Genomic DNA, 22379 nt, shown 5'->3' on the forward strand with positions numbered 1-22379 from the left:
CCGTGCACAGCCGCGTGCTTCCAGGTGTCTCTGGATGACCCACGATACCCTATGCAGTGTGAACGCTGGGTGGACCACCGTTAGGCTGGGCTGTTTAGGGAATGTGGACCAGGAAGCTTTTCTCAGGGTAACTTCTCCTGAAGATTTCCCGTCTGTGGTTGAATCTGCCCGGGTGGACCCGCGGCTCTGAGTGCCACTGCCACAGAGGGCCCACACACCTTCAGCCGCCCGCCCAGTGGACAGGACCTTTCCAACACCAGAGAGCCGGCATCGGCACAGACAACCCATGAGGTCACCGAGGTCACTCAGATATCACCAGCCTCTGCCCATCACAGAGAACAGGATAGCAGTGGGGGAGGGTGATGGATGTGTCTCTGTCCTTGGTGGAGATGACTGCACAGCTGTGCACTTATTAAATACATAGTTCTTTTACATGTCAGTCCTACCTTTATAAAGCACTTTAGATTTTTATTAGTTTAGTTTGATTTTTTATGGACAAATAATAACTGGATATACTTACGATGTACAATGTGATGTTTCAATACATACACACAGCGCAGAATGACCAAGTTAGAGTCAGTAGCACACCTGTCACCTTAAAATGTCTCATTTCCCTGGAGTAAGAATATCTGAAACCCCTTCCTGGTAACTGGCACAGGACCAGCATCAAAATACTCCAGAACGGAAGGGGACAAGTCTCCCCGCAGCTGATCTGAGTGGCGCCACGTGAAACTTGAAGGCTGTCAGCCCAGGGTGCTCAGGAGCAGGCAGGGGCCTGAACTCTGGGGCAGAGCCGTCCTCTCCCTGTGTGCTGGTCTTATTTCTAGATGCAGATGGAAGCGTGGCAGGAAGCCCACGCCAGGTGAGTACCTGTGTGGAGAGGAGAGAGCATCCCAGCATCTGCTGGAACCAGCCGCCCCGGAGGCCGGGGGAGCCACCTCCGAGGCCATTTCTCACGCTCAGTTGGGAACTGGGTAGTGGTGCTGGCAAAGATGCAGCCAGGCACCAGCAGTGAGCTGGGCTCTAGAAACCTCTTCCTGCCGGTTCACACTCATTGGCAACACTCTCCTCTGCGTCTTTATAGAGTATCTGTAACTTGCATCTTCAAGTCAGAGTCCTGAGAGGGTGTGCATAGGCAGTTTTGTAAGATATTGCCAAACTTCTCTGGAAAGGTGAATTGGGGAATGAGGAGAGAATGTTCAACCGGCACCAAGTTAGTCAGTCGGCGCTCCCAGCTTCTCCTGCACAGCAATGACAGCGGATGGCTTGTTTCAAAATAGCTTTATAAGGATTTTAATTGTCAATTACTTGTCAATAAAACTCAGGGGAGGGCTGGGGCTGTAGCCCAGTGGTAGAGCACTTGCCTAGCATGTGATGAGGGTTAGGGTCCCATCCCCAGCCCTGGGTGCACACCTGTAATCCCAGGCGCCCAGAGGCTGAGGCAGGAGCAGAAGCATTGAGTTGGAGTCCAGTCTGGGCATCCTAACGAGACCCTTTCTCAGAATAAAAAGGGCTGGGGATATTACTCAGTGGCAAAGCACCCCTGGGTTTGATCTCCAGTATCGAGAGAGAGAGAGAGAGAGAGAGAGAGAGAGTCCGTCCTTGGGGTTCTTCACTCAGATGGGCTATAAAGCCAGAGCTCTGGTCACTCTTGACCAGATAGCAGCCCAAAGCATCCTAAGCAGGAGCCATGAGCCTTCCCACTGGGACGGTGGGTGGAAAGCCCTCCTCCTGCCTGAGCATACCAGGAACATCTGGGTGGAGAAGGCCAGGCAGCAGGGCACAGCCAGGAAGAGCCCCAGGGCTCAAACAGCAGCCTGAAGAGGGCAGAGGACCAGCAGGCGACTGTCCAGCAGCTGGACAGTCACTCACAACACTCACAGCAACAGCTTCCAGGAAGAGGCGTCCCAAAGATGATGACCAAAGGGTGCAAGACTCAGGGGTCACTTGAACAAAGGCAGCACCATAAGCGGAAGTGGAGAACTTGCCGAGAGTCTGACCTGGAACATCCCCAGAAGCTTTTGTGTGGGAAGCTCGGTCCCCAGCTGGTGGCCCTGTTGGGAGGTGATGCGGACTCCAGGCGGTAGGGCCTGGCGAGAGGAAGTAGGCCACGGGGTGGGCCCTGTACTCTCGCTCTGCTTCCTGGCCCTCAGGAGGTGAGCCCTCTGCTCCACCCTCTGCTCCACTCGGTGACATTCCACCTCACCACGGGCCCAAGATGGAGCCCAGCAACTGTGGCCTGAAGTCTCTGAAACAGTGAGGGAAACCCACATTTCCTCCCTTTAGCATATTTTGTCAGGTGTTTTATCACAGCAACAAAAAGTTGACACACATTTATGAGAACAATTTAGGTCACACTTGGAACTCGATTTTGATCAGCGTGCCTCCACAGCTACAAGAGAGGGGCCACAGCTACTTTGGTAGAAACTTACGAGTAGAGTTTCATTTACTCAGTGGTAAAGTGGCTTCTGCTTAGGATGATTGGGGCTGCTCTCTGGTCAAGTGTGGCCAGTCCAGGTGAAGAGTAAAATGTGGACATTCAAAAGCATCTAGAATAGCCAGAATGGTTTGTAAAATTTGATAAACCCATACTCTCTGTTTTTAAGTCTTATTTAAAAGCTGCAGTGGTCAATGTAGTGCAGTGTGGATAAGAGAGGTAAAGTAGATCAATGAAGCAGCACAGAGAATTTTGAAACTGACCCACTAACCTGTAGTGAATGGAAAGGCTTTTGGTTTTGCTTTTTTATTATTATTATTAAATTTTTTAATTTGTCCTAACTAGTTATACATGACAGTAAAAGGCATGTATGCGTCTTGATAAATCATGCTTAAATGGGGTCTAATTTCTCATTTTTCTGATTGTACATATGGCAGGATCATATCAGACACGCTGTATATGAAAAAACATTCAACACCTCTAACAATTAGAGAAATGCAAATCAAAACTACTCTAAGATTTCAATCAGAATGGCAATTATCAAGAATACAATCAACAATAAATGTTGGTGAGGATGAAGGGGGAAAGGTACACTCATACATTGCTTTATTTTTTGAGACAGGGTTTTGCTGTGTTGCCCAGGCTGGTCCCAAACTCCTGGGCTCAAGCGCTCTTTCTGCCTCTGCCTCCCAAGTTACCGGGACTACAGACCCACGTCAGCGTGACTGGCCCAGTAAGTTGAGTTTTGAGCAATAGTGCCATGGTGGTCCCAAGGAAAAATACATAGTCCTTTCAGGAAATAGCGCTGAAATACCCAGAGAGTGCAGGTCAAATCATGAGCCCGACCCCTCTTGAACACCAGGATGAACAGAAAGGGGGAAATCTGTGGTGCAGACAGGGATACAAATCCTTCACCCTGGGGTGGGCAAACATTTCTCAGCTAGGATACAGAAGCTTTACCATAGAGGAAAAAATACTCATGGTTTATCAGTTTCACCAAAATTCAAAACCCTTGCTTTTCAAGAGATGTTCAGGGGCTGGGGAGGTGGCTTTGTGGTAGGGCACTTCCTAGCATATGTGAGACCCTGGTTCGACTCCCATACAGAAAGAAAGGGAAGTTAAAAACTGAAGATAGGGCACGGACTGAAACCATGTCCGCACGATGCATATAAACTGATGGGCTTGCGCCCAGATCGTGTATTTGTCCATTGCAAAGTTAAGAAGATAAAGAACCCAGATAAGCATGTCCAAGGATCCGGGCTCCAGCCCCCCAAAAAAGAACTCAAAAAAAAAAAAAAAAAAAAAAAAAAAAGGTTGATAAAATATCCAGTCAGCAATTTATAGGAATATAAATATGTATCTCACAAGAGATCCATCTGTATTATGTATAAATGCATACATAAATATGTATATAAAATCTTGTATATTTTATCTTCTCAACATCCACTCTTAGGAAAAGGAAAATGAAAGCCACAATGACCACATGAATGAGCTGGGGTTACAGAAAGAGGTCCACACACACGGGCTCGGCTGAGGGTCCAGGCGGCAAGGCAATGCCAGCGGAGAACAGAGAGCCCTCATGTCTGATTACGGTGATCATGAGAATGACTTGCTGGGCAGGGTGCCCAGCCTCTGCTCTGTCCCTGGTGAGGAGGAGTCCAGAGGAGGGGGACGCCCTTCAAAGAGCTGGGCGAGCTGGTGCAGGATGCTCTCCAGGATTCATGGGCGCCCTGGGGAGCTGTGGGGGTTCTGTGGGTGCGAAGGACAGGCCTGAGTTCAGAAGAGGGTCACTGATCCCCCACCTCCGACGGTTCTGAAGGAGGCCCTGGCTCCCTGCCCTCCCGGGGGTGGAGAGCTGCAGGAGGCTGGCGGCCTCTTCCCCATCCCACCAGGACTGGGGCTTCGGTTGGCATTTCTCAGCGACTTAGAGGTGTTAAATGTCCCTAAAACCAACAAGACAGTCCCACATGGGGAAAAAATCGTCCCTGAACTTCCATCTGTGCCCGTGTGGAGGAGCCAGAGAGGGCGGGTGGTGAGCCACGGGCCTGAGCACCTTGGTGGCTAGTCGGCCACGCTGCACCAGGTGGCCTCAGCGGGCAGGCTGGGCTGCGTGGGGGTAGTCCTCTCACCATGAGCGGGAGGACTTGAATCGTGCACAAGCAATGACCCGATTCTTCCGCCCAGGCTGACGGAGGCAATCAAATTGGCAAATGAGAACGCTGGTACCCAGCCGCGTATTCTGTCTCTGCGGGTCAGCGACACCCCATCAGCCCTGGGGAACCCCTCCGGCGCCAGGAGGGGCATGCTCAGCTGCGTACCTGGCTGCACTTGGAGCTCCCCTCGCGTGTGCCAGGCTTCCAGCAGGAGGAGGCCCCCGATCAGCAGGACGACAGCCGCCACTCCCAGCCGGACGAGGTTGCCCTTGGTGTAACCCTGGGACCGGGTGCCTGCGGGAACTGAGAGAAGGGCTGAGCGCCGGCCACAGAGGCATCCCTGCTCCTTGGTGGCTCCACCAAGTCTCACCCTGACCCCCGCTCCTACTTCCTGGCCAGCGGTCAACTGGACTTTCAGTGAAGTTTAGCCCCTGAAAACAAAACGTGGGGTTTCACGAGAGCAGACGGCACCTACATACGATCATCTTCTGTCCTTTCTGTTTGCTCTGCCTCCATCCTCTTCCCTCACTGCACCTTCCTGCCTTTCCTTTCCCCTTTTCCCTCCGGGGATGAGGAATTACTCCTTGGGGCAGCACGCAGGACCAAAGGAGTTTCCAGAGCCCAGAAACCAGCGGCAGGGCAGCCTCACATGCGGGCAGCTCAGGGGAGCCCGCTGGCACCAAGACTGCTCGCACCAAGCCTGGGGTCACTGCCATCTGGGCTCCGCCGTCGGAGAGCGGTGGCTTGGCTTGGCCCTGGCTCCCGCCCTGACTCAGCCCACCCCCAGAGCACAGTGCTCATCTCCAGGGCAACAGGGTTCCCTGCAGGTGGAGCCCCTAGGGAGGACGGCGAGTCCCTAGCGGGTTGGGGAAGCCCTCTGCTCCTCTCACGAATGACCATGCAGACCTTGCTTTCTTTTTTCTTTTTCAGTAACAAGGATTGACCCCAGAGGTGCTTACCCACTGAGTCACATCCCCAGCCCTTTTTAGGTTTTTTTGGTCGGGCTGGCTAAGTTGCTGAGGTCGGCTTTGATCTCGTAGCCCTCCTGCCTCAGCCTCTGGGTTTCTGGAGTTACAGGCATTGCCACCACGCCTGGCCAGACCTTTATTTCTGACTATAAAACAGTCGCACTCTGCACCCTCAACAGCATAAAAGGGGATTCACAAAACTGTGGGAGGAGAGTGAGCAGCAGCTGGCGAGGCCGCCCGCTGGCCGGGACAGATCACTCGGGAGAGTCCCAACAGTGGCCCCAGTGACAGAGAACCTGCACCAGACCAGGAGCAGGAGGCTGCAGAAAATCAGGTCGGGAACGGAGAGCCACTGAGAACAAGATCCACTTCCCAGGGAAACCCACACATGCAGAGAGGCAGAGAACCTGAGGCGGATTCTCCTCCTGGCAGATTCAGGACGTTGAAGGACAATGCAGAAATGACCAAGGGCACAGAACCAACAAGGCAAAGGAGTGGAAACGGAGAAAGGGAAGGTTTTTAAGAGAAGTGACAGACTAAGAAATGACAAAATTAGGACAAAAATTCTCCAAGCAAAATCGAGTCCTCGAAATCATGTAACACCTCACCTGTCACCAGGATGTCAAGGGAAGGACTGGGGTCTGAGGCCCAGAAGGGAGCCCTGGCCTGGTAGTAGATGCAGCTGTAGGTCCCCGTGTCTCGGACCGTCACATCCCGAAGGGAGAAGTCTGCCTCCCTCCCCACGGGCCTGTGCAGCTGCACCGGGGACGGGGTCCCCGCCTTCAGCAGGGCAGACACCAAAGGCGCCACCGCAGTGTTGGGCATCTGGCACTGCAGGGTCACCTCTCCCCCTGCGGTCACCATGCCCGCTTGGTGGACTTGGAGGGAAGGTCTAGGTAAATATCCTGCAATGGAAGGAGGCTCTGAGGTCGTGGGGAGAGGCCCCGGGTCCCCGGCTCACCCTGGTCTGGCAGGAGGTCCTCGCCACACCTGACCTCTCCCACCGACTGCTCTGGACCCAGGACAGAGATTCCTCCCACCACACGTCCTGGATGCAGCCAAGGGATCCAGCTCTGTCCCAGCCCACCCCGGCTGCTCTGGAGATGACTGCCTCTCCCCTCCCCTCTCTTCTCTGCCTCGGCCCGTCTGGAGATCACCACGTGCTATTCTGAGCCAGCCCCACCTCTCACCTGTGACCAAGAGCAGAAGAACATTGCTGGCCTGGGATGTCACATAAGGGGACCCTCTCCTGAAGCATTCACAGGTGTACCGTCCAGCACTGCGGGGGCCTAGCTCAGTGAGATGAAACTCAACCGTGGTCTCAGCTGCATCAAGTGGCAGCCTGGTGTCCAAAGTAGCAGATCCCTTTCTGAGAACAAAGTCAACCCCCGGGACGGGGCTGGAGCATCGCAGAGTCACGTTGCTCTTGGTGGGGACCACCGAGCTGGGCCAGGCACTGAGGGTGGGCTTGGGAAGGGGCCCTGGAAGGAAGCAGAGCTCAGGGCTGGGTCACAGAAGCCCAGTTAGAGAGAGGGGAGGGCCGGGGACCTTGGTGCTGCAGAAGGGTCACTCACCATCTCCACTCGCGTCTCTCTGGCCAAGGCACAGTCCTGCAAGAGAGCCGGTGACGGGGAGGGATGCCTGGAGCCGGGTCGCCCCAGGCTCCTGCTGAGCCCGACCCTGCTTCCCAGGTTCCCGGGGCTGCGCTGTGCCTCTGGGAGTCTCTCCACCCCCTCGCCGCCTCCCTGGGCTCCCGCCTGCGCTGCACACGCTCCCACGGGCCTCCTGTTATCTCCGTCCCAGGTGTCACGCTCTCTCACTGATTCTGCCACAGCCTGGGGCACAGGGCCTGACTCCCTGTCTCCGCCCCAGGGGGTGGGCATGCTGGAGGACCACCGGGCAGGCTGGAGGCCTGCTCCTGACGACTCGGACCCTGTGTGGGGCCAGGGGCCTCCTGAGACCTCCTCACAGAGATGGCTGCTTGGTGCCTGGGTCGAGGCCGCCGAAGGTAGAGACCCTGTGGCCATCATAGGAGCTGCGAGAGGGTCCCCGGGGTGCCCTGGAGACACTGACTGGGCGGCTGGAAGGCAGGTCTGGGTGGCCCTGCCTCCTGGTCGGCCATCAGCAGCACCTGGTGACTGGGGTCAGAGTGTGTCCCCTAAAGTCTCCTGTGCTGGGAATCAGGTCCCCAGGGGACAGTACTGAGGTGGTGGCACCTTGGAGGAGCAATGTCAGGGCAGTGCCCTCTGAAGGCTGATGTCCCTCCCGCAGGACCAGGCCTGCTCCACAAGGGCAGGTGCTGCCCCGCCAGCACACGTGCCCCTTCTGCCTGTGCCGTCCCTCTGCCAGGTCAGCACAGGACACTCTTGCCAGATGCCAGTCCCGTGCTATTGGACTTTCCAGCCACCAGAACCGTGAGCTGCCACAGTGTGGATCTGCAGTGTCCCCCCAGGCTCCTGTGCTGAGGCCTGGTCATTGGGGATAATGGGGACCCTGTACTCTTCCCCTCTCTCTCCTTTTGCTTCCTGGTCACTGCGAGGTGAGCAGCTTCCTCCATCATGGGCTCATGCATGATGTACTTTCCTGCCACAGGCCCAAGGCCATGGCCAACCAACCCTGGGCTGAAACTTCTGAAACCACAAGCCAGAATAAACCTGTCCTCCTTCTAAGCTGATTACCTCAGGCATTGTCACCAACAGAAAGCAGGCTAAACAGGAGCCACTGCCTCAGGGATTTTGTTACAGCAACAGAAAGCAGACTAAGATGCTCCGTTTAAACAAGAGTCAGAGACTTTACAGGGATGGGCCCAGACGCTCCTGGCCACAGGGCCCCCTCTTCCCCCACGCTTCCGATACCTCACCATCACATCCACTGCTGGACGTAAGGATGGGCTCCGGGGGAGGGCTCGCAGAGCCGGCTTTCACCCTAACCCTGAAGGACTCTGATCGGTGTTTGCATGACCTCTTTTCATGCCTTGATACTCCGGCTTGTTTGGTGCCTGTGTCAGCCTCAAAAAAATCCAAATGGATATCCCAGAAAGGGGAAAGCACCCCCGCCCGCCCCACAGGTAGCCGCATTTGTAGGAGAGTCCAACTGGATGACCCTTACCCTTGGCTGCCCATCAGGCTGGGGACCTGGGGACAGGCCAGTGGACAGAACCAGCCCAGAGCGCCAGCCAGGATTCCTGGGATGGGCTCAGGCAAGGGTGCCCCAGCTGATTCGAATGTGAGCCACGGTGGAGAACCCCCCGCTAAATGACTGACACACACAACTCAAGACTGGGACATCAACTCATGCAGAAAGGAACTTCTGAGTGAAAGTGTCCTGACGTGACCACTCACAGTGGTCCTGCCTGAGTGCCCAAACACGGGGGCACGTTTTGCCTGAGCACTGAGATCTCTGTGAAGTTACCATCAGGCCGTGTGCAGACATGATCTTAATAAGGAGATCGGGCTGCTTCAGAGATTTCCTCTTTCTCCGCCTTATATGGAGTCAACGGTCTTGTGTCTTTGTAGTAAAAGGAGGAAGTTACCAGGCTTTTGTGCTAAAATTACATGCACTTCAATAAAAAAGACATTTCATATTTTTAAAAGGGAAGTAATAAATAGCCAAACAGTGGGAAATACCCCCTTGCCCATCCACTGATGAATGGGTAAGCGAAAGATAGTCGCTTAAATGGAATTCATTCACACACACACACACACACACACACACACACAGAACAAGGAAATGTCCACATGCCACAGAATGACTGGCAGAACCCCAGGACGTTGGCCAGGGGAAGCGTCTGGGCAGAGGACAGGTTCTGCGTGGCTCCCCTCCTATCTGGTACCTACAGTAGGTCAACTCACAGGAACAGAAAGCAGGGGAGAGAGGGTCAGGGAGAAAAGAGGGACAAGCCACTGGTTAGCGGGTGCAGTTTATGCTGGGATTGCAGCTGTCAGTGTTATGTGCCGCCTTGCCGGGGCCAAGGGATGCCCAGAGACCTGGTCGAACATCTGGGGTTTCCAGAGAGATCAGCATTTGCACTGGGGTGTTGAGTAAAGCAGGTGGCTCTCTCTAAGGCGGGTGGGCGTTCTGCCGAGGGCTGACAGAACAAGCAGGTGGAAGGAGGTGGGATGCTCCCCTGCCTGCTTGCTCGGGCTGAGACCACAATGTTCTGCTCTCGAACTGGAACCTGTCACTAGCTCTCCTGGGCCTCCAGCTTGCAGATGGCAGATCATGGGGTTTCTCTGCCTCTGAAATTTCATGAACAAACTCCTTGGAATAAGTCCCCTTCTAGGTCTATGTCTGTGTCTATATATCTCTCTCTCTATGTTATTCCACTTACAGTGAAATACTATTCAGTCATAAAGAGGAAGGAATGAGATTTTCATGCATATAGTTAGGGAAGCTCTCTAGAAGAAACAGTTGATGGAATCAAGTCAGAGATGGAAGGATAACAAAAGGTATCATAATTAGCCAGGCGTGGTGGTGCACACCTGTAATTTCAGCTACTCAGGAGACTGAGGCAGGAGGATGGCAAGTTTGAGGCCACGCTGGGCAACTCAGCAAGACCCTCTCTCATAAAAAACAAGAACCATTACTGAGCCCTGTGCACTCACACATGAACCTGCTAAGCTGACCTTGAAAGATGAGGAAACTAAATCCTAAGTATCGGCGTTTGCTGACACCCTACAACTGGTGCACACAGGAGCGAAGGTTCCGGAACACCCGCTGCCCATGCTCCAACTCACAGTCCCCAAAACACAACTGAAGCACCCCTTCATCACACAGGCCTGCGACATAAGAAAAGCTCCAGGAGCCCAAAGTTTGGGGGTCAGAGAACAAGAGTGACAGGAAGAACCCAAAGGGTGACCTCTCGGTGGCTTTGGGGCGATCAAGCTTCGTTTGTTTCTGGAAGCACTTATCCTGGGGGCAGGCGGACTCCACGGCTGGGCCCATTCTGAACTAGCTCTACCTCCTCAGATTTCTCCAGCTCCAGGGCCCTTCAGATATCCCCAGGACACACCAAGGACCCCTTCCACACAGGTCCCCTCAGTTGACCTCCACGGCCGCGTGAAACAAGGATCACGGAGTCGACAGCCCCGTGTGGAAATTCGGTTTCCCCGAAATCTGTTCACTCCACGTTGCAATCTCAAATTAAACTCCTAACCTGTAAAAGTGGACCTAACTTGCTCTTGCAGGTTTTAGAGGCCAGGGTCGGATCAGAATGGAGTTCCCCAAGTATGGGACGTGTCCTGCCGGTGTTTTGTGTGACGATTTTAGGCAGGAGGAAGGGCAAGAGACATATCGAATCCTACCTCAAGACCGGTATCTGTCACCTTCCGGTGTCTCTCACGATACTTTTGATCACAACAGGAAGAAAGTCCATGTGAAGCTCGTCTCTGCTGTACGGCAGCATAACTAACTGCCCACAGAAAGCAGCAGGAGCGGGCTCAGAACCCTGCCCGCGACACTGCTCGGCCAGAGCCCCGCGACCTTGCTTCTTCCCATCAGAGCGAGTCCTCAGGTCTCTTTGACCCTGCGTCTTGCCTACAGAGCTGAGATACGGTTCCTCTCCTCAGCACTTCGCTTACACACACTCCGAGTGGCACTGAGAAGACCGTGCAGCCGGTGAGGCCTGGTGGCAGAGGTACTCAGCGAAACAGGAGGTGGGCCTGGGCTGGAGCCAATGCCTTCAGCGCATCAGCGAGGCCCAGCTCCTCCTGTGTCCTCAGCGACCTGAAGCTGACGCTGTGACCCCCATCCGTCCCCAACCTCTCTCCACTACATGACTGACCCTCGGCAGCCCAGCACAGGGTCCCGTGAACTTACTGAAGCAGAGGAGGGACAGTAGCTCTGGGATCATATTGGCCCGCCAGCTGTCCCAAGCGTCCTTCCTGGGTTCTGTGGCCCACAGACAGGCAGGGCCAGAACAGCACAGCCTCCCGGCCCCAGGGAGTGGGCAGCACCCGCCCTGAGCGGGCTCTTCGGTTCCTCCCTCCGGCATCCAGGCTCAGGAAGTGCACTGATTGCAACATGTTCCTCACACGCCCGTCTTGGAGGACCTGACTCACAGCACGCCCTCCTCTGCCTCAGGCACACGTCGGGCATCTGATTGGAAACCCCCAAACCTTAGCACTTGGGCCTGCAGAGTTGGTCCCAAGGAGGCCAAGGCACTGCAGGTGTGAAGCCACTTGACGCTGCCTGCATTGTCCTGTGCTCACAGCTCCAGCTGAGGAAGACCACAGAGCCCTAAGTGACTGTCCACCCATAGGTCCCCCCCAGTGGGTATGGATGGTCAAGGACTGTCCACCCACGGGCCACCCAGTGGGTACGGACAGCCAAGGCGGGCCTTACTTTGGCTTTGCTTTCAGGGTGGGTCTCGTTTTTAACACAAGTATGTTAGGGCTGGGGTGCGGCTCAGAGGTAGAGAGCTGGCCCAGTGTGCGTGAGGCCTGGATTTGATCCGCAGCACCACAGGATAAAGTAAACAAATAAATACATTCACTTGAAACTGGACGTTCACTGAAATCCTGAAAGGATCATTTCTACGCCACTGCTCTTCCCTGTGTCTTTGTGGTGCCCGTTCTGCCCCCTCATACTTCTCTCCAGCTTCCACCTATGGCAAGAGAACGTTCCACCCTGGACTTTCTCCGTGTGGCTTATCTCACTTAGCGTGACGTTCTCCAGTGCCTCCCGCGTGCCAGCAAAGGCGTGATTTCACCTTGTTTATGGCAGAGTGGAACTCCAGTGGGATCATCAACACCGTTACCTGTTGACGGGCACCTGGCTGATTCCGTAATCTGGCCATGGTGAATTGTGCTGAGGTGGAGGGGGCGGGAGGAGGGACAGGAGAGGGGAGGAAAGTGGGACGAGTTTGACAAAACCATGCTGTGTGCATACATCAACATAGGACACTTTTATGTACATGTAGAAATCGCCAATTCGAAAATAAATAAACGAGTGACGGGAAGATGAGCGGAGGAAGGAGGAGGGGGCGGGAGGAGGGACTGAAATCAAGTTCCAGACTTACGTGATTTTGTCAAGATGAACCCGACTACTAGGCATGTCTATCATGCTCTGATTTTAAAAAGGATTATTTCTGAAGTTGGCAAAAAGATGCTCCTGGCAATTCACCAAGGACATCATTCAATTTCCTTTCCATTTGCTTTTAGTCTCACACAGCACGGGATCCTGCAGTCAAGATGGCAGGACTCTGTTCTGAAGGCCTGCTGACCAAGGCCTGAGCTCCTGGCAGCTGAGCCAGCCCCGGTCCCTGGCCCGTGACTTCTCCAGCACAGCCCACCTCAGCCCTGCGCAGTCAGGAAGGGCGTTAGGGCCATTGAAACAGCCGCTGAAGACACAGCCCACCTGCCAGGCCACGTTCTGCAGGCTGGAAGAAAATCGCCAGAACCCAGCAGAGGCGATTCCCAGGGGGCACAGACCAGGCAGGGCTCGCCGGAGGCCACTTCCAGGCCCCGCGGCTCCGGCAGGGGCTGGCTCCCGCCCCTCATCCCCAGCCCACGGGTTGGCATGAGGTTTGGGTGAAGTCTTACGGAGAAAAGGAGATCCGGGCGGTCAAAGAGGCACTGGCACAGATGGAGGAGGAGAAAGAAGTGGCACAAGTCCTCAGGAAAGCTGTCTAAACGTCACTGATGCAGCCAGGCGTCCACCTGCCCTTCGACCCAGCATTCCTCTCAGGCGTGACCAGGGAGAGAGGATCGCACAGGGCAGGGCGCAAAAGACGAACCTAAGGTACCTAAGAATGCGGGCAGCCTTGGCCTCAGAAGTACCACCGGCCAGGGGCAGGACGGGAGGTGATGTTGGAGGTGCTGTCAGAGGCCCAGGCCTGGGCTAGATGGGAGGTGGGCTTTTCCTTGAGACCTACTGTGTGCATTTCGAATTCACCGAGTCAGCTTCAGATGGTCTCAGCACAAAAGCCGACCACTACCTGGTTAGCTTGAAGGAATCACTCCACGTCACGGTCATAGAGTGGTATCCCCTCCACCCCACAAATATATGCAGTGACAATGTGTTAGTTTACTATCTTAAAGGCGCAGAAATGCTAAAAAGAGGTAACAGGTAAAATGAGGTCATCAGGGTGGGCCCCAATCCAGTCCCACTGGTGTCCTTCCAAAGGGACAGGCAGTCTGAGGGACACGGGGGGGACAGCGCCACCTGCAGGCGGAGGAGAGAAGCGTCCGTCCCTGTGCTCTCCTTGATCCTGGACCTCAGGCTGCGGGTGGGAGAGAAGACCCGCCTCTGCTGTCCAGCCACCCAGGTGTGCTCCTTCAGTATGGCAGCCACAAACCACATGGCCTAAGCAGCTGCCGGGGACGAGGACAGCAGACTGAGCCTGCGGGAGCCTTCCTCCAGCTCTCCCGGCAGCGGCCACGCCGGGGAAGGTGCAGGCCCTGCCTTCTGTCCCATTCCGAGCTCTCAGAACAGGGGAAAGAGCAGCTCGGGCCACATCAGTGGGGACAGGAGCCGAGCGGTGTGGCTCCTCTGCCAGTTCGAGGGCCACCTTCCGTTCCTACCAAGGACCTTCCACACGAGTGTCTTACAGATGATGTGTTTTTAGAGTCTTTAAAAGAACAAAGAATATGTGGGTCAATTTCAAGAAAAATATCACACAGGAGAGAAGGCAGGGGTCACATACATACAACAAAAGCCACTGGAAAATCCAGCAACAGCTGGATTCTGGAAGCTGGAAAAGGTGTGTGGGCTTACGGTTCGCTCACCCACGGGCCCCGCTACCTACCCCACAGGCCCCACCAGCCCCAGTTGCCTCCCTGCCCCGCCTCCACTCCAAAGGGCCCTGCTTTCCCCCAAGACCTGGGGATTCATGGTGGCCCCCTCACCCCTCATTCAAGAATGCTCCTCCAGGCTTGCTGTGGGATCGGCAGCAACGTGGTTCAGGTTTTTAATCCCCTAGCTTACCCACGAGGCCTGTTTCATGGTCAGGGCAGGAAATACCCGCTCGTCCAACACTGTCCCAGGGGCTGGACCCACACAGTCCACCAGCCACACAGGGAATTCAGGCTGCCCTCTCGGAGGCAGAGACACAAATCCACACAGAGGATTGGACGCAAGTCCAATCCATGACCCACCGTCCCCTCCGGCAGGACAGAACGCAGCGGGACTCACGCGGTCCAGAAGAGCAGGCATGCCTCCCTTTCTCACAGCCAGCTTTTCTGCTCGAGCAGATGCAAGTGGAGCTCTGCGTCCAACTCCCAGGCACCCTGGGCCAGCGCTGATAACCGAGAGGACTTAGGAACACCACAGAGGAAGCAAGGGTGGAGGAGGAGACGAAGTTCCAACAGGCCCAAGCAAGAGCATCATGCTGTTAGCAGAGCAGCTCCACAGGGGGACTTGGGGGCCGTGCCCACGTCTGGGGAGGTGTAGACGCAATGTGGAGAACACAGGTGCTGGATCCCAACCGGGCTGAGGCCCACCTGCCCCTGGAAAAATCTAGAAGGCTGTGATCACCTGCTCTTGTAATACCGCTCTCTGAGTGATGAGAGGTTGTGGTCCATGTTTTCCACTTGCTTCCTTGTGCTTTCTAAACAGGCTGAAAGCAATATGCTGATTTTACCATTTCACATGTTTAAAAAATTTTTAGAGATTCCACATGGAGTGGTGTGGGATGAGAAAAAGAGACAAGTTGACGCGGAAAGTGAACCGTGAGGGCTTTCACATACACGCAGACGGGACGCATGGGCTTCCGGGAGCACACAGCCACATCCCTGCCCCACCTGCGGCTTCAAGGCTAAAAATCAAATCAGTTCTGACCCAGCGATTCTGCTTCTGAGTATAAACCCCAAGTAACGGAAAGCAGGGTCTCAAAAATCACCACACACTCATGTTCAGCCAAAGATGGGCCAGCCCAGGTGCCCCAGGCGTACGAGGAGAGACAGCTCGCAGTCCCTCCATGCAACAGAATGTCGTCCGGCGTTGGAAAGGGAGGAGATCGGGAGGCCAGCCACCCCAGGGACGAGCCATGAGGACGTCACATCAGACAAGCCAGATCCGAAGGACAAAGTCCCTGTCATCCCAGGCACCTGGAGCTCCTAGAGGAGCCAGGTCACAGGGCCAAAGATGGATGGGTGGAGCAGGGGTGGAGGGGACTCGATGGACAGGTGCAGATGTTTTACCACAATTTGTGGAGTCGAGGGGGTTGAAGTCAGAGGGTCTGTGTAAGAAGCCCGCTGTAGCCTCCCTGCTGCATCCAACCTGTGCTGCCTGTTCCCTGACCACTGAGGTCACTTCCGCCCTCCCCGGGGCACACCCAAGACCACCATCCCAGCAGCTGGGGAAAACAGCATAGAGCCATCTGCGGACGTGCCCTGCCCATCAATCATGGCCAGGAGGCAGCACCCAGGGGCAGATGGATGGGTGGGTGCCTCAGCTGCCCTGAGGGTCGGCCTGAGGAGCAGTGGACGCTGCCTCCAGAGCTGATGGAGCAGTCCCTGCCAGCTGTGAGCTCCAGCCACGCTCCGGGGGCCGCCCAAGCCCCCCACCATCCTCTCCCGTGTCTCCTTCCTTCCCCAGAACGCAACTCGATCCTGAGTCCTCGGCCCGGGGTCTGTTCCTGGGGAGGCTGCTGCTGGGCCGGGTTCATCTTCTTCTGGGTCGCAGCATCATCCTCTGGGGGACGTGGCACGGGCTCAGCAGCCCTCGGGGCAAGCGAGGTGGACTGGGCCTGGCTCCCGCCTGGGGCGCTGCACTGTCCCAGCCGTCGCAAAAGCCGCGCTTCGAGGTTAGCGATTCCTCGGCGAAGTCGTCTTCCTCATCTCAGAATAGTCCAGGGCATGGCTATCTTTATCAGAACGAACCATTTTAAAAACAATCTCACCACCACAGGCAACATCACACCAGGAGAAGTCACAGAGCTTCCTTGATAGCCGCTGATATCCTGTCAGAACTTGAATTTGATGATGCCTTTCAAATGTTCTTTTTATCATTTTTTAAAAATTGGGATCCAAATAAAGTTTAAAAATTGCATCAGGTAGGTATGCTAATTTAAGTAAAAGACTTTTCAATTTCTGCATTAAAATAAGAAATCAAATAAGTCACCGACCGGCCTTAATTATTTTTTTTCCACCTTGCATTTGGAAGAAGAGCAAATGCCCTGAGGCTGTTTTGTCTTGATGCAGCTCACTCATCTCGCTGTTTGGGGACACAGAAAAATCAATAAGGCAACAAATTATCAAGGAGTAAAACCAATGATAATGACAGGTATTACTTGAAAAGTTATTTTCAAAAGATGTGAAAATGATTTTTAAAAGGCTTGAGAATCCAACAAGACCCTTTTATTCAAACAACGGTTCTGTGTACAGATTCATCTGAACAGAGAAGGGAACGCAGTCATGAATATTCATGCGATTCTCCATATTGCACCAGAAAACAAGATTGATATTCTTGGGAATGTTCTCAACTCAACACCTTATCAAATCAATTCCTTAAATTAGTCTGATGACTCAGAAGAATCTTTCCCCTTATGTAGTATCAGGAAACCGAGGACATCTTCCACCTCTCTTCTTGACGTCCTTTGGCTAACTTTGAAGACGGGCGTGCATTTTAAACGCTAGGCTGTGGAATTCCATCCGTCCACAGTGAAGGCCTGGTGACGCTCCATTTCTCTGGTAGCGATGGAGGAAGGACTGTGGGAGATTTGCTTTGGTAAGAATGACATAAGGAACAGACAGCAGCGGTTTTCAGCCTCGAGCCCCGCCCTGGCTGGCAGGCATCAGCTCTGAGCTAGGGAAGCAGAGGTGGGTGCTATTCGGCTCTCCCATGGTGCTCAAGGAGACAGACCTACTGTGTGACGCCCTCTATGCTGTGATTGCAGGCTGTGCGTCTGCCCCTTGGCATCCATGGGCACTGGTTCCAGGACACCCCACACCGCACAGATACCCAGATCTGCAGATGCTCAAGTCCCTCATGGAGATGGGTGTGACAATTGCTTGTAGCCCCCACGGTCCTCCTGTGGGCTCGACGTTCATCTGCATGACTTCGAGTACCTGACAGAACGTAGGTGGTTGTCACGCTGTGCTGTTCAGGGGATGACCACAAGGGCAGAGTCTGCGCCTGTTCACACACACGCATCTTCTTGCTTTGTTTTCCAACTGCGGTTGGTGGAACCTGCAGATGTGGGGCTCGTGGAGATGGAGGCTCCAAGGGCATCCCTAATTGATGAGAGGCCCAGGCTGCCGAGCCAGCCTACGTGCAAGGAGGTGCCAAACTCAGTCTGTGAGAGCGGATGCTTCTCAGTTCTCTGACCCAGCACCCATCTCCTGAGACACTGCGCCCCCTGTGGTGCCACCAGGGCCCGGGGCTCTCCCTTAGGCCTGCCGCTGGCCTCTGCTGCTCTTGTGCAGGTGCCGTAGAAGACACTAACAGAGCTGGTGTGGTGGCCTGTGATCCCAGCCACTCCAGAGGCCGAAGCAGGAGGGCTGCAAGCTCAAAGCCAGCCTGGGCAACTTAGCAAGGCCCTCAGCAACTCAGTGAGACCCTGTCTCTAAATAAAATACAAAATAGGGTGGGATGGGGCCCAGTGGTAAAACATCCCTGAGTTCAGTCCCCTGTACCTTAAATAAAATAAAATAGCACGAGAAGGGAAATAGGCCAGGAGCTTGGAGAGAGAAGGTGAACAGATACGAGGAGGACGGGGACGGTGGGTAGGAAAGGAGTTGCATACAACAGGCCAGGGGGGAGGAGGAGGAAGGAACAGGGAAAGCGGAGCAGGAGGGGGCAAGTCGAGGGCAGGCTGTGAGGAGGAGGGAGGACCAGGGCCCAGGAGACTGGATTGCGGCCAAGAGGGTGCCGCCTACAGCCTAAGAATCTGGGGCCAGGGTGTGAAGTTGATCAGTCACCCTCGGACCCCGCTGTGCCCAGGACACCGTAGGTGCTCACAGAGGGAATGCAGCTGCACAACAAGAGGTCTGACTGCGAGCAGAGCAGTGAGTGTCCACCGTGGCCACAAGGACAAGTGTCCCCAAGTTCAGCTGCAGGAAACTTACCTCCACTGCAGCTGGGCAGGTGGGCGGAGGGCCTGAGGCAGGAGTCTGGCGCCCCAGGAGCAGGGTCCCCCCTTCGTCCCCCCCACTCCTACGCCCTCCACCGGCGTGGGTGCTGCAGCAAGAAGGCCCTGGCTAGATGCCGCCCCCTTCTCTTGCACTTCCAGCCCCCAAAGCAATGAGAAATACAATTCTTCTGTTTATAAATGACCCAGTCTGAGGTCTTCTGTCATGAAACACAAAACAGGCTCCGACCCAGAGCCCAGCAGAAGGGCCCTCTGGATGGCAGAGGGAACAGCAGGAACGAGAGCTGGATCGGGGTCTCCAGGAAACCTCCCCCCAGTCTCTGCCTTCAGAACTCCAGGTAGCAGAGAAGAGGCCGGCGTGCAGGCCGCTGGACACCACACCTGCCGCCAGGGGCCTTGACAAACAGGAAGGCAAAGCATGCCAGGCAGACTTCCTGCAGAGAGGAGGGACCCCTGCCAGGTCAGCGGCACCTTCACCTCAGCTGCGCGTGACAGACGGACCCACAGAAAGTGCCCCAGCCACACGGGCGCACATCCCTCCACCTGGAAAAGGAAGGGGCTTCCCTCGCCAGCCTGAACGGTTGTGAGCTTGGAGGACATCTCCGGCGCAGGAGGCACTGAGAGGGGTCAGATTCAGGGACAGAGGTAGATGGGTGACCTCCCCAGGGCTGGGCGCAGGGGGCACCAAGGAGCATGTGTGGTGGGTGAGCTTCGGTTTTACCACGGGTTCTGGAGACGCTGGAGGCGATGGTTATATGACATTGGGAATCCATGTCACAGAGTGGTCCCTTAAAAACGGTCAAGATGCTGAAGGGAAGCGTGTGTGATGTATCTGGGGATGCCTGAGCCCCCGCCAGACACTGCAGGTTTTAAGAGGTACAGGATGAGTCCCCAGTGTGTCACCCTGGACCCCCGATGCTCCTGGGGATTCCCTTGTCCGGCAAGCTTGAGAACCACGGGCCTGGAGCACAGGCCTCCTTCCCACCGCAGGGCCCTCCCGGTGCCGTTTCCTGCATCTGGAGACCCCCGCCCACCGCTCACCCACTTTTGCTTGACCACCTTCCCTCAGAAGCCAGCGCAGGAGCCTTTTCTGCAGCCAGGCTGTCCCTACCGCCCCACTAGGTCACCGGCTCTCACCACGGCCTCCAGAAGCTCAGCAGCTGCCCTTGCCTGTAACATTTCCCCCATTCGCCACCACAGCTCAAATCAGGGGCAACCCTTGTCTCTGTCAGGTCTGGTGTTTGACGCTGCAACTGGAATCAAACCAGGTTCTCAAACCCTTGCAGAAGCAACAAAATCCAGGCTTCTTGGGCTTTTAACTTTTGCATCCTAAGTGTGGGAGGAAAACAGCAACGGGTGCTAATGAGCGCCTTCTGATTCCACAGAACCAACTCACAAGCTCCTGCTGCCTGGGAAGGCAGAGGTGTCAGAGATTCCACGTTGCCAGGACAACAAGGCACGGCCTGAGACCGCCACTCAGCACCAGGTCGCCCCTTGAAAGGCACTGCCACCGTGCTGGCAATGGTCCCTGATGCCTCAGACTCCCACAAGGTTATTCTGTGCAGGTTAAACTCCAAAGGACAGATTTATAGGAGCAGAGCACAGAACACATGGGCAATCATAATAAATAGCTATAGAGCTCCACACTGCACACGGCTATAAAACACATTTATGGTCTTCTGAATATTCTCAGTTCATCACCTAATCAAATGAGACTCTTGAATTAGTTTTATGGCACCAAATAATAGCCTTCTCCTTGCTCTCACTTCCAGGCCTTTCTCCGTCTCCCTCCCCTTCTCTCCATCTCGTCTTGCTCTCTCCCCTCTCCCATACCTGTGAAAGAGAGGCAGCCTATTCTCAATCTCATCCTTCAACTCCTTTTGGTTAGTTACAGCAACTTGAATTCTTAAAGCTAAACTTGGGAATTTTATTAGGTAGCTTAAAAGCCCAAAGCGGGACCGTCAAGTTCAGTTTTGCTGGAGGAAAGCAAGGTATGGGTCACTAGGACGTTCACTGGTGACAGTGCCCCAGGAGGACACGCAGCAGTCAAGCTCACATACAGCAGATGAGGCAAGGACAGGGCTGCCTGATCCAACTGGGGGGGGGGGGGGGGTGGGGGGAGTGGCTTTCAGTTTCAGACAAGGTCTTATTTGCCTAAAGAGCAAAAGGAAGGACCTGTCCTCGGTGCCAGTTGCAGTTCCCTGGGAACCTTGATGCCAGGTGTGTGAGCTGCGCCCTGCAGACCACTGGGTGTCCAGAGGCTCAACTCCAATCATCTGACACTGGTGAGCCCAGACCCCCAGGTCAAGGGCCCTGCCCCAGCAGACTGCCCCCATCCCAGGTGCCACCTGCGGCAGCGGGTCCCCAGGTTACTATGCTGCTGTCTGACCGGCTAGAGGTCCCTTGACCTCCCTTCATATTTGAGAATTTGCTACAACAGCTTGAGAAATGCAGGCAAAAGTTCCTCCTCCTAGGGCCAGTTTATTATAAAGGATGCTAGGAAGAAGGATGCACATGAAATCCAGAGGGAGAGACACTTCAACATGGTCCAGAAGGGTCCTGGCACAGGAGTGGGTTGCCCCATGTGGATGTGTCCACAGCTGGGCCACTCTGCACCCACCATTTGGGGCCTTCATGGAGGCTCCAGTGCAAGGGCATGCTTGATCGAATCATCATCCGTTGGCTGGTCACCCCCAGCCCCTCTCTCCTCCCTGCAGGTTGGAAAGTCCCAGCCCTCCAATCACCTGGTGGCTTCCTTTGGCAATATCCCTACAATCCCAAGTCACCTCATCAGCATAAACTCAGACAAAGTTGAGGGGGCTCCTTGTGAGTCACAAAAGACGCTCCTGCACCCCTGCCACTCAGGCAATGCCAGGGGTTCAGCAGCTGGGGGCCAGGAATGAGGGTTGAAGACAGAGTGTGCATCTCTTCGCGGACACAGAATCCCTGGAGGGCAGCAGGAGTTGGTCTCACAGCCCAAGCTCGAAGCTGTGCCCTTTCATGTTCTGGGAGGATCACAAGAGACCCGTTATGAGCCTGGACTAGTGGCAGTTTGAGGCAATTTTTTATTTTTCGGTACCAGGGATTGAATGAACTCAGGAGCGCTTAACCTCTGAGCCACATCCCCAGCCCTTTTATTTTTTATTTTGAGTCCGGGTCTCACTAAGTTGCTGAGACTGGTCCTGGACTTTCGACCCTCCAGCCTCAGCCTCCTGAGTGTCTGGGATTACACGCACAGTCCACTGCACCGGGTCAGTTTGGGTCTTTGAGCATCTGGATGAGCAGATGGTTTCCAGAGTGCCACTGTGCAGCTGGCCCTTACAGAGGCAGAAACCTTCCACAGAGCTGTAAAATAAGCAATGACACATCATCCCTGGAGGGAGCTGTCACGGGCTGGATGCAGGGTAAAGCCCCGGCCCCCAGTGTGATGGCATTGGGAGGTCGGCCTGGGTGGTGATTTGGCTTGGATGAGGCCAGGAGGGTGGCCCCCCATGATGGGATAGTATCCTTAGAAGAAGGGGAAGACCCACCAGAGGGCTGGGAGCACTTCCTCTGCCATTCAGCAAGAAGGCAGCCATCTGCAAACCAAGAAGGGAGCCCTCACCAGAGCCCAGCCTGTTCCCCAGAACTGTGAGAAATAAATTCCTGCTGTTCAAGTCACCCAGCCTGTGACATGTCACTGCAGCCTGAGTTGACAGAGACGATGCACACAGGTCAGATGGACTCTGGGGCAGGGAGCCGGTGGGGAGCCAGGCGTGCAGGGGAGCCGTAGTTTTCCCAGCCAGCGGGAA

The 22379-nt window shown here is 55.0% G+C and overlaps 1 protein-coding gene across 6 annotated transcripts; it reads right to left on the bottom strand.

Moving 5' to 3' along the window:
- Nucleotides 1-4053: 4053 nt before the first annotated feature.
- TARM1 (T cell-interacting, activating receptor on myeloid cells 1) lies at nt 4054-12856 on the bottom strand. Of its 6 annotated transcripts, none has more exons than XM_079118218.1 (7): nt 11376-12856; nt 9545-9796; nt 7133-7168; nt 6749-7039; nt 6167-6463; nt 4756-4893; nt 4054-4186 (listed from the first exon to the last, which is right to left on the bottom strand). In XM_079118218.1, the coding sequence occupies exons 2-7, from the start codon at nt 9579-9581 to the stop codon at nt 4116-4118; spliced, it is 870 nt and encodes a 289-aa protein (XP_078974344.1). In that variant the 5' UTR covers nt 9582-9796; nt 11376-12856; the 3' UTR covers nt 4054-4115. The 6 variants fall into 6 exon arrangements, with proteins under 6 accessions (XP_078974344.1, XP_078974345.1, XP_078974342.1 ...); XM_079118219.1 differs by lacking the exon at nt 11376-12856 and adding an exon at nt 10714-11362; XM_079118216.1 differs by lacking the exon at nt 9545-9796.
- Nucleotides 12857-22379: the final 9523 nt, after the last annotated feature.

This window comes from Sciurus vulgaris (assembly GCF_902686455.1).
Source record: "Sciurus vulgaris genome assembly, chromosome: 17".
NCBI lineage: Eukaryota > Metazoa > Chordata > Mammalia > Rodentia > Sciuridae > Sciurus > Sciurus vulgaris.